This window comes from Aquarana catesbeiana, linkage group LG02 (assembly GCF_042186555.1).
Source record: "Aquarana catesbeiana isolate 2022-GZ linkage group LG02, ASM4218655v1, whole genome shotgun sequence".
Lineage (NCBI taxonomy): Eukaryota > Metazoa > Chordata > Amphibia > Anura > Ranidae > Aquarana > Aquarana catesbeiana.
Window position 1 is genome coordinate 191,269,225 of NC_133325.1, and position 12,175 is coordinate 191,281,399.

Genomic DNA, 12,175 nt, shown 5'->3' on the forward strand with positions numbered 1-12,175 from the left:
AGGGATAGTCGAGAACAGGCCAAGGTCGGTAACTGTAATCAGGCGTAGGAAACACAGTAAGTACACAAGAAAGCTAACACACAATGGTTGATCAGCACTGCTGGCTTGCAGTGCACAGGTTAATATAGGGTTCCCTGATAGGAGCTGGGGTGGAACCATGCTAGAGGAGAGTTTATAAAAGCAGTCAGGTGGGGGTCAGCTGGTCTCTAGAGATGAACACATGGAGACAGGTAAGCTGACAGACAAACTCTATTGCATAACCATGACAAGAGTATGTTCCTTGTTCTCTGTGGAGAAACAAGGGTCTGATATGCCCCCTGCTGAGCTTGAGCTACCCAGCAGGAAACATGAACTTTGTTGACTGCAGAGCTGTAGGTCTGCACTGCTTCTTCTTATAGAACAAGAGTCTTGCTCATTAGTTGCTGGGATTTTCTTCTGAGTGTGTAACTGTTTTAAACCTTTGTTTTGATGCACCTGCAATATATTTAGCGGATTTAAACTGAAGGATCAACAGATGCATTTTTTTGCTATGGGAAACCATTCTGTAGGTTCATTAAAAAAAAGCCCTGCAGATATTTCTGTGGAATAAAAAATGATTCTCTGATATAAAAGATCAAATACAGACTTTTTTATTTTTCTTTTTTAATAAAGAATTTTACTTTACAACAAACTAGAAGGGAGCAGCACAATCACACAACTAATTCTGCAGACGCCTATTGGGTTCTGATGTTTGTTGTATACAGATGAAGCATGTTATGTTTCCTCCAGATTCTGGAGCAATCCAAACAACACAAACTCTGTTTAGTAACATAGTACAAAAAGAAGTAACTAAGAACTGCAGAGTAAAGACAGCATCTGCAGTCTCATATTATTCAGCTCAGCTGAATTTAGTTACGGCATCTGACTGCACTATGTTACTAAATAAAATCAGTGACGTGCAGAGCACATTTAAAAGATTCAACTCCGAAAAGTTGTTTCAGGTGAACAGAATATCACTCTAGGACAGTGATGGCGAACCTTGGCACCCCAGATGTTTTAGAACTACATTTCCCATGATGCTCAACTACACTGCAGAGTGAATGAGCATCATGGGAAATGTAGTTCCAAAACATCTGGGGTGCCAAGGTTCGCCATCACTGCTCTAGGATGTCTATCTACTGATCATCGTCCAGCTGCTGTAGTAGTGTTCGTCTTCTCTTTTCCAGCTCTCCTTCACTGAGCTCACTCTCTGATGTGTCCCAGCCTGTCTGAAACATATGCAGGAATGAAAAACAGAAAGAATGCGTGATATTAAATATAGGAAAAACAATTGCTACCTTAAGAACAACATGGTACAAAATGTTACAATTTGTATCTAAAGCCAAAACTTTATTTTTTTTATTTTGTTTTTTATTTTAATAAAGAAAAGAACTTTTTTTTTTTTTTTTTTGCAGTCCGTGTCTTACAAATTAAAATATGCATTTCTAATCACTTTGTCCCATAGACAATGGTCACCAGGACAAATATAAAGGCCGAGCCTCTAATCTAAAAACGTCAACTTCTCAAGTGTTGCTGTAAACTACCTCTAAGCCCTGGTTCACACAGGGGCAGCACGACCTGCACATGACTGCCACAGCGACTTGCAAAACGACTTCTGTATAGAAGTCTATGCAAGTCGCCCCCAAGTAGTACAGGAACCTTTTTCTAAGTCGGAGCGACTTGCGTTGCTCCTATTAGAACGGTTCCATTGTACAGAACGGGAGGCGACTTGTCAGGCGGCTGTTTCGCCTGACAAGTCGCCCCTGTGTGAACCGGCACTAACAAGATTTTTGTACTTACTGTAATAACACAGTTGACTACTCTCAGTGATATATATATATTTTTTTATTTGCACTAACTATTACATTTTCAGCACAGGCTCTACCCCCTTCTAAGGTCCAAGCAGTACTGGGGCGACCTCAGACAAAATCAGGTCCACAAGAAAAGAGCAGCTGGTCTACATGGGAAGCCATATGGGTAAGGCTGAACTAGGATTTGATCCCACAAAGTCATGAGCAAATCGGTATAGTATATAGTGGCTTTGTATGCAAGGAGATTCGGGGGATAGAAGATAAATCTCCCAACCAAACCTGCAAGGAGGAATACACATCCAATGGAGCCTGAGGATCAAGCTCAAATCCCACTTAAGGCCTCATGTACACTGCTGCTGCTAAACAGACGCTTAGGAGCAGTTGGGCATTTTTTTCAACTGCTCCTGAACTCTCCTCTGTTATCTTATCAGTACATGTACACAAGGTCATTTATAGTCGTTTCTAGGCAGTTGAGTTTAGAGGCTTTTTTTTAATGCAAGAAAATGGGTTCAGATGCTGAGTTTAGAGGCATTTCAAGCGCCAAGCGCTTATAAACGCGGTAACTCGCATTTAGCCGCGTTTCAGGAAACTTGCATGTTCAGCATGCAGATGGCCCAGAGTATCATGCAACTCAGGATCTGGAATGTACCTTGGTGCGTTGACTGTTCTCTCATGTTCGGAAGTAACCAGCTGTGAAATACTGGCCTTCTGGAGGCATTTCAAAGGAGTGGAGTGGATAGGACTAGAACACAAGGTTTTATACAAATAAGGATCTACACTATTTCTTGTCACAGCAAAATCTCTTCTACCTTCTTAATAGGAAAGGCATGTCAGTGTCCTGATACTGTCCAGCAGTGTCCGGTGTCCTGACCAGAGAATGTCCCTGCAATGTTAAAGAAACTACTTGTTCTAGAAGTCCAGAATGTAGTCCATCTCCCCGATGACAGGAGAATTCTGATAGGGAGAGTATTCCCTAGCCCCATTCACTGGGTTAGGAATTGCGTGATCCTCAGAAGCAGACAATTTAGTCTTTGTAAAAACCTAATCCACAACCACAAATGGATTGCTGAGGTCAGAGAATAGCCTGGAGAACAGAGGGTGCCTTAGAGAGGGTGAAGCTCCAACACATACTCTCCTGCAGCAGTTAAGAAGCAGGTAACTCGTACACCAAAGGAGAGGGACATGAGGGCAAACATGCTTGAGACCCTTTAACTGAAAAGCCATATTGGTTAGAACTGTCTACAGCTGTTAGAGTTCCAGTGCAGATTCCAGACAAAAAGAGATCCAGCCGTATCTTGGAGGCATTGGGGCCATCAGGAAGACGTTGACCTCTAGAGCCCATGGTAATTGTTTTCTCCAAAGAAAGTTATCTGAGTGTCCCAATGGTCCACAATGGGGTGCCATGAAAAGGCAGTAGGGCAAACAATGGAGCCAACATCCTGGAAAGCACTTGGGGTGAATGAGTGAGACTGAGATGTCAGAGCCTTGGAAGGGCAAGTGATCAGCAAGAACTTGTCCTAGATGACTGCACAGGCCAGGGGGTCCATCTGGAGAGGGACAGGGATGGTGGGTCTGATGGATACCAAGCACAACTGATGGCCTAAAGGAAACTGCTCTGGGGAAGAGAACCGTGTCGACGTTGGGATACAGCTCCTGAAAACAAACTAGCAAAGGGAACTAGAAAGGTTTTAGGTCCAGGAGACGTCAAGGGAACAGAGATAGGTCTGCTATCTCTGCAGTGCTACAGAAATTGCCGGTAATCCATAAGGCAATAAGCAGTCAAATCTTGATGGAAATGTTAGGAGGAAAGGAAATCTAGTGAAGAAACAAAAGTGGTCCATCACCGGAGGACACCAGCAAAAATTGGAGCCTCATGGAGTAGGCAGGGTTATCACACTGCTGGGGTGAGTCCCAACAAAGCTTTTGGCAGTGTCAAATCATCTAACTCATGGTCTAAGAATCAGTTCCTGCTGTACTGTACGACAGCTAGCCAATCACAGGTGTCAAAAACAGCAGTAGGAATCGGCAGATTCCTTCCACTGTCATTTGATATGGGGTAAACTGCCTGTGCGAATGTAGCCTGACACTTCTCTGATTCTTTGTTGTTAAATACAATCATCCAAAAAGAATTAACTCTTTAAGTTTAGCTGTACATACTTGGTCCTGTACAGAATCACTCACTTACTTTCTCCTTTCTTTTGCCTTGCTTTAATAATCTGTGATGACCGTCTGCAGTCTCCACCTCCAGATCTTGGTCTCTGTCTTTTGCACTCTCTTTCAGTTGCTCGCCTTCCTGATCTCTTTCTCTCTTGTTTTTTTCTTTCTCCTTTTCTGATTCACTTTCTGGACTGTTCTAAAAAAGAAAATGCAATTCTTTTTTGATCCCTTCTTCAACACAAACCGTACACTCAGCTTCCCCCATGTCAGTAGGCTCACCGATTTGTGCCTTTTCTTTTTGCTCTTCTTCTTCTGTCTCTTGGATTTCTTGGTGCTATGCTCTGAGAAAACACAAGAGAGATCAGTAAGAATGCAACAGCATCCCCTGGATCAGCAATCCTACAAGGCTTCCTACCACTTATGACACATGACATTTCTTGTCCCTAGACATGAGAAGGAGATGGTATTGGGGAATGTGCCTGGGCTGATCAGGGTTTGAATTTGCAAATCTTATGATTTATCAATTTTATACAGGAACTCTGCTCAGATTTGTTTAGAAAATAACAAAAAAGCTGTTAAAGTGCTGCCACTCGACTGAGGAAATTTCCCCTTACTATATGCTCAGGAGCCCACTTCCACTGGGACAGGATCTTAATGGAGGTCCTAATATTTCTAATTCTACTTAAAAGAAACCTTAACGGGGGCAGCGGGGGCAGCGTGGCCGGGATGTGGACCAGACGTGTGGCGTTTCAGCTCCGATATGCTGGTTCCCCCTGGCAGAATCGCTTGTCCCCAGTGATCCGCATGTCTCCGGGCAAGCCGCGCACCACAAGGAGATAGGCTGGTGCTCCCTGCCCCTTTCCTTCCAGGGCCATCTTGGACACAAGGCCTGCAGCTATGTCAGCGGCAACACAAACCTCTCCAGGTGATTCTGTGGCTGATGGGTCCACAAGTGAGAAGATCTTGGCAGCTATCACTGCCTCCAAATAGACGCTGATGGCCAAGATGGATTTCCTGGCAACAGGCATTGATTAGTGTGAGCAGGTATGATCTAGACAAATTCTGCTCCCGTCTGTCGGAAGTGGAGGACCGTATATCATGAGTGGAGGAGTATGCCATCAGGACGGATTCCACATACCTACGCGCTTTACAGCTGCAGGAGAGAGTGCTCCAGAAAAAGGCCAGAGAGACGGAGAATCATCTCCACCACAACAACATGCGGATCCTGAGTTTACCAGAGCGTGCTGAGGGATGAAGATGGGTGGAGTCCGCCGAAACCTTTCTGGCCCAGCTCCTGGATATGCAAGATCTCCCACCAACATTCATGGTTGAGCGGGCCCATAAGGTCCCCCCTACTCCGCCTGTGCCGGGTGCTCCAGCGAGGCCTTTACTGCTACGCATGCTTAATTATCGAGACCATGACCGAATCCTGGCTGCTGCAAGGAACAAACCGGATCTCCAATATGAGAATTCCAAGATTCTCCTCTTCCCGGATTATTCTCTGGAAATTCAACAGCGTCGAAGGTCGTTCACAGAGGTCCGCAGACACCTCAGAGAGAAGGGTATCAAGTTCAGCCTTTTGTATCCTAGCAGGCTTCGAGTCGTGGATGGTGACTGTGCATGGTTCTTTGAATTACCCAACGCGGCCTCCACTTAGCTGGATACTTGTTAAGTCCGGGATCTACCTACCCGTTAGTGATGTCTGGTTGACTTCTTTGCACAAACTAAAGCAAATACACAAGTTTTCAACATTTTTGTTTCTTTGCACTTGTTTATTTTTTGGCATATGCACATTTCTGCTGCTGTTTGGGGGCTATCATTAGGCATGTGTTCCACGGCATTACCCTCTCATTTATGGCTATGGGGATCTCAGGATGCTGCTGCACATATCCTTACATGAAAAGGGCCCACCTACTGGAGCTTTGAACTGTGCCGTTCTGGTGCTTCTACTTAAACTTCTTTCAACAGGCTACACCACTTGGGATATCGAAGAGTCTTCTCTTCCTTTTGCCTACCTGTCGGCGTTGTTTTCGGACCCCTGGTCCCCCTGCATTGGACATAGTGTGTTGATTGTGACCAGTTTAATTAACTGTTTGTTTTGGGATTAGGGTCTCTACCTGCCACCATTCTCATTCTTGAACGGGGTCAGGTATGGACAGGGCTTGCCCAGTAGTGCTTGGGTTGTTTTTCAATTTTTTTTTTGTTTTTCTCATTTTAATGTCATGGCGTTGGCTTGCTGCTCATCAGATGTTCCCTTGCTCCAGATTCATTCATGCCTCCGGTACATTAATTCCCTTACTATCATGGCCTTAAGTATCTTTGAAACTATAAAAATTGTATCCTGGAATGTTAGAGGCTTGAACTCGAAATTCAAAATGGCTTTATTGTTCCAGTATCTTAAACTTCAGGCCCCCCCACATAATATTACTCCAAGAAACACAACTCATGGGCAGTAAAATTATAGCACTGAAGAAGCCCTGGATACAAAAGGCGTTTCAGACCACATACTCCAATTACGCCAGGGGAGTGTCAATCTCTGCCTTTTGTAATTGATAATGTGCAATACTGATCCTTATGGCAAATACGTCACTTTGGTGATGACGTTATGGCAACAAAAGTATGTGATAGTGGCCTTATACCTTATATATTCCCTCCCTTTTCACCTGAGCTGCTATATACCATATTGAAGAAGATAACCCCCCATTGCCCCACTAAATTGTTAATTATGAGAGATTTCAACTCTTTGTCACCTGATTTGGATCGGTCCACCGCTGCTAAAAGCTTTTTAGGCGATTTATCCAATTGGGCCCTGGCGGCTGGTCTCACCGAAACATGACGATGGAAACATGGCCATTCTACAGTAAAACCATACTCCTGTTTTTCTTCCACACACAAAAGCTCATCCCGCATTGATTTGGCTTTTGCCAACCCCTCTTTTCTAGTGGATGTCCTTGAGGCTAATTGTTTATCCAGTAGGTTATCTGACCATTGCCCTCTAAAGTTAGTCCTTCAGACTCGGCCCTGTCGTAATGGGTCCCTGTGGCTTTTGGGAACCCTCTGGATCTCCCACCCGGACATCTCTGGAAAAACACCCCCTGCTTTGCAGGAATATTAATGTGGCTTCTTCCTCTCCAGACGTTGAATGGGATGCTTTTACAAGGGGTCATTATATCTCCTCAATAATTGCTGTTAAAAAGGATTAGGCCACTACAGTGTTGTCCCTGCAGGACAAGGTAGCAGATGAATCTAGTGGCTATAACTCTAATCCCAGTGCTGAGAATTTTGATTTACTTGAATCTGCCAAGAGGGCGCTTTATCTGCACCTAGCCGAGATCACAAGAATGGACCTTTTTAACTACTTCCATACCGGGCCAATTCTAGCACTCCTCTCCTACATGTAAAAATCATTATTTTTTTGCTAGAAAATTACTCAGAACCCCCAAACATTATATATGTGTTTTTTAGCAGAAACCCTAGGGAATAAAATGGTGGTCATTGCAACTTTTTATGTCACACTGCAGTTTTTCAAATGAAAAAAAAATGTTTCATGAATTAAAAAAACAAAAGCAAAACAGTAATGTTGTTAGCCCAATTTTTTTGTACAATGTGAAAGTTGATGTTACGCTGAGTAAATAGATACCTGACATGTTATGCTTTAAAATTGCGCACACTTGTGGAATGGCACCAAACTTTGGTACTTAAAAATCTCCATAGGCGACGCATTAACATTTTTTACAGGTTACATGTTTAGGGTTACAGAGGAGGTCTTGGGCTAGAATTGTTGCTCTTGCTCAAGGCGATACCTCACATGTGTGTTTTGAACGCTGTTTACATATGTGGACGTGACTTATGCATGCATTCGCTTCTGTGCGCGAGGATGGGGGTGCTTTAATTTTTTTTTTTTTTTATTGTTTATTTTACTTTTATTTTTTTATTATTACACTTTCTCTTTCATTTTTTTTTTGGGGTCACTTTTATTCCTATTACAAGGAATGCAAACATCTCTTGTAATAAAAATAGTGTGTGACAGGTCCTCTTTATAGAGAGATGTGGAGAACATCCCCTCCCGCTGCCTGTAAGAACGATCAAGCGGATGAACTGCTATGATTGCTTTTAAGTTGCAGGGAATCACCAGCTGAAAAAGATGATATCTGAATGATGCCTGCAGCTACAGGCATCATTCAGATATCCCCACTCAAAATCCAGGACGTCATATGACCTCCTTGGGCGTGAAGTGGTTAAATACAAACATTTCTTGAGCAAGGTGTTAAGAAGCCCATCTTTATACTTCTTCATTACCACCAACTTAACTTGCAGATTAAACGTTCTTTTGCACTCAGTGGTTAATGCAGATCAAACAGGGTTCATGGCTCATAGGGCCATGAACATCAACCTACGTAGGTTATTTACAAATATTCACGCTCAACATTCTAATATGGGTTTCAGAATGGTCGCCTCTCTGGATAGAGAGAAGGTGTTTGACACCGTTGAATGGCCTTATCTACGGAAAGTTCTGAGATGTCACATGCACAAAATGACCGATCCTTGTCATAAATTCCTACAACTGCTTCAGAGTTGCTGTAGGCCTCTTGGTAGCCCCCATGACCAGTTTTCCCCTGGCTCTGTCATCCAGTTTGGAGAGATGCCTTGATCCAGGGAGGGTCTGCGTTGTACCAAATACCTTCCACTTTTTAATAATAGATTTCACTGTGCTTCTAGGTATTGACGATCAAAATGACCACAGCTGATCACAGTTGTGAGTCAAATGGCTTTTTGTGCCATTGTGAGGGTGATTAGCTATACCTGACTGAGCTCACAAGTAATTTTTAGGAGGCAGGTGATCCTTTTTCCAACTTGGTGATTTCTGATTTAGAATTTTTTTTCTGACATGTTGGTGTTATATCTTTTTCTTGGATCTTATAATATGGAATGCGTAAATACAGATGGATAAAACTAAAAATTGCGTCTGTCTTAATTTCAGGCTGGAAAGCAACAAAATGTGATTATTTTAAAGGGAGGTTATTCTTTTGAATGCCCACTGTATAGGAATGAAGGTATTTCCCATAAAGGATATAAACATTAAAGTAGTTGTAAAGGCAGAAGTTTTTTTTTTATCTGAACAGACATACAGAGCCATGGCACGGGTTCCCCCATAGCAAGCTGCTTGCTGTGGGGGCACTTGTCAGGAGGGAGGGGCCAGGTGCTTCGACGAGAGACCCGAGAAGAGGAGGATCTGGGCTTCTCTATGCAAAACCACTGCACAGAGCTGGTAAGTATAACAGGTTTGTAGTATCACTATAATTCTTTGCCATCAAGAATAACCTGTTCTCTCACAAAGCCCTGCAGTCTCCTATACCATTAAAACCTATTTTTGGGATAAAGATACCCCCCTTCCCCAACTGATGGCAGTATTAAAATACCTATCTGAATGCCCTTTTTTATTTACCTTAAAAAAAACGTCCAGCCTCCTTCAGAAAAAAATTAAGTCAGCAGCTACAAATACTGTAGCTTCTGACTTTTAATCTTAGGACACTTACCTGTCCAGGGATCCCTCAATGTCAGCATCCCAGCTGATTGTCTCGTGGGTGCTGCCGCCACCTTTGCTTGTAAGGGAAATCAGCAGTGAAGCCTTGCGGCTTCACAGTCTGTTCCCTACTGCGCATGCGTGAAGTGCGAGGCGCTTTGTAAAATGGTCTGGCGGCAGGGAAAGGAACAGGGGGGCCGAACTTCAGGGTGATCTTGCAGCGTCAAGATCACCTGGAAGTGGGAGCAGGTACCTGTGCTATACACCTGCAGATAAGGCCACTTTTGGGTGGAGCTCAGCTTTAAGTCACAGTCACATGACACTTCAGTTCTGTCAGTTCTGAACTCTTTCCTCTTCTGTTTTATTTCTGGTGGGGGTTTTTTTTGCGGTGTCCACATCATGCAGGTATTGACATGGACACTTCCTATTGACCGTCCAGCGGTGAGGCCCTTTCAGAATCCAGAAAAGTAGACTGGTTGGCAAAGTAGGATGGGTTAATGGAATGGGACGCGATCATATTTTGCCAGCAGTGGGGCTTTGATATGTGTAATGGATCAGTGAAAAAACATTTATAGTCCTCTAGTTCGGTGACATTCACATTTTACTTCCAATGTTAGGAAATATGAACATAATGCTTGGCACTGATCTTTACCTTCTCACCAAGCACACACAAACAGGATGTACCTGAATCAAGTGATGATGATATGTCAGATCCTGACCCTGAATTATTTCTCCTTCTTTTCTGTGGTCGATGCTGGTGGTTTTCCTCATCAGTTTCAGAAGCCTACAGGTATAGCACAGACAATATAAACAACCCAGCTCTCTCAATCTGCAAAAATAATACAATAAAAAAAGAAAGAGATACCTAACTACCTATGCAGACCTTATTAGACCTTATATTTTATTAATAATAAAATCATCTAGATCAGACAAAACCAATTTTATTTTATGACCACCTGTCCCAGTCTTAGACACCTCTCGGAAGGCATCCATTCTCGAACAGGTGCTGTGTACTGGGTAATATCAATGAACCTGCTTCAAAAACAGTTAGTTAGCTATTTAATGTGACTGCCTATAAAGCATTTAAAGGCATATGTCCACACCAGGTTCTCACCTTCTCCACAGTTCCAGGATTGTCCCATGCATTAAATGGGTCCAAAGTCTTCTTCTTCGCTCGTTCCACAGGACTCTGTGACTGCGAGTGAGAACGCTTACGGTGGTGTTTCTTAGATTTTTTTGAGTGCTTCTTGCCTTTAAAGTGATGATGCTGATATTCATTCTAAAAAAAAAAAGCAAAACAGAAATATGTCCAATAAAAAGGCTCTACTAGTAAATACACATGCTAATATATTAAGAATATAACAATCCAAAGCTTAAACAAGTACTTTTCCTGTACAGTTACACTTATGCCTGTACACACGGTCGGAAATTGATCGGACATTCCGACAACAAAATCCTAGGATTTTTTCCGACGGATGTTGGCTCAAACTTCTCTTGCATACACACGGTCACACAAAGTTGTTGGAAAATCCGATCGTTCTGAACGCGGTGACGTAAAACACGTACGTCGGGACTATAAACGGGGCAGCAGCCCATAGCTTTCGTCTCTTAATTTATTCTGAGCATGCGTGGCACTTTGTGCGTCGGATTTGTGTACACACGATCAGAATTTCCGACAACGGATTTTGTTGTCGGAAAATTTTATAGCAAGCTCTCAAACTTTGTGTGTCGGAAATTCCTATGGAAAATGTGTGATGGAGCCTACACATGGTCAGAATTTCCAACAACAAGGTCCTATCACACATTTTCCATGGGAAAATCCTATTGTGTGTACAGGGCATTAGATTGGCATAGGGAGGATGAGCACTGCAAGCCAATCAGGCACTGCTGCATTGCACAGTACTATCAATCTAAAGTTGCCATGGTCAAACAGCAGCCTGAAGAACCTGGCTTGATTGTTTGTTTAAGAATTATCTTAATTATCTTTTTTCAGGGCACTGTTGATAAAATTAATGTATAAAGCAAGGTTTTTTTCTTTTACTGTTTATCAAATGAACGCTCTTTTTGTCTGCTTTTATCTCAAAATAACAGGATTACATTTAATACCTCTGTACTAGTATATGGAAGACTTGTTAAAAACCTATCTGGCATTAAGTGTGTATCTTACTCATACATTACACAGGTTATACATTCATAGACCCTGGGTTATAGGCTGCTACCTTCAGGTGACTAAACATTGGCAAAGCTTTTGGACATGCCCTCCTTGGGTGTACCCCTATAATCCTAACCCATGGGTCTTTAGATTTTTTTATAGTGTCTTGTAGGTCAATGTTTCTCAACTCCAGTCCTCAAGTACACAACAGGTCATGTTTTCAGACTCTCCATTATTTTTGCACAGGTGATTTGATCAGTTTCACTGCCTTAGTAATTACCACAGCTGTTTCATCTGAGGGAAATCCTGAAAACATGACCTGTTTAGGGTACTTGAGGACTGGAGATGAGAAACCATGCTGTAGGTGATGGACCACTTCTCCCTTATGGAAAAGTTTCTGTGCTGTGCTTTTTCTTCAGAGCAGAAACAGGTAGGTCTCTGCAAAAATGTTTACTTAAATCACTGCAATGTATATAGATCACCCACAGGGGATTGTTTTTTTTTTTCTCAACA

The 12,175-nt window shown here is 42.8% G+C and overlaps 1 protein-coding gene across 6 annotated transcripts in view; it reads right to left on the reverse strand.

The window, feature by feature from the left end:
- Nucleotides 1–1,087: 1,087 nt before the first annotated feature.
- Nucleotides 1,088–12,175, reverse strand: part of PRPF40B (pre-mRNA processing factor 40 homolog B) — a 136,450-nt gene continuing 125,362 nt past the window's right edge. For 2 of the 6 annotated variants that reach the window (XM_073614098.1, XM_073614096.1), the window contains exons 23-27: nt 10,625–10,789; nt 10,195–10,294; nt 4,266–4,327; nt 4,015–4,182; nt 1,095–1,247 (exon numbers count right to left, since the gene is read on the reverse strand). In XM_073614098.1, the coding sequence (XP_073470199.1) occupies nt 1,155–1,247; nt 4,015–4,182; nt 4,266–4,327; nt 10,195–10,294; nt 10,625–10,789 (588 nt within the window). In that variant the 3' untranslated portion in view covers nt 1,095–1,154. Of the gene's footprint in view, nt 1,248–4,014; nt 4,183–4,265; nt 4,328–10,194; nt 10,295–10,624; nt 10,790–12,175 lie in introns of those variants that run through there. The other 4 variants (XM_073614097.1, XM_073614100.1, XM_073614099.1 and 1 more) reach the window with 4 other exon arrangements.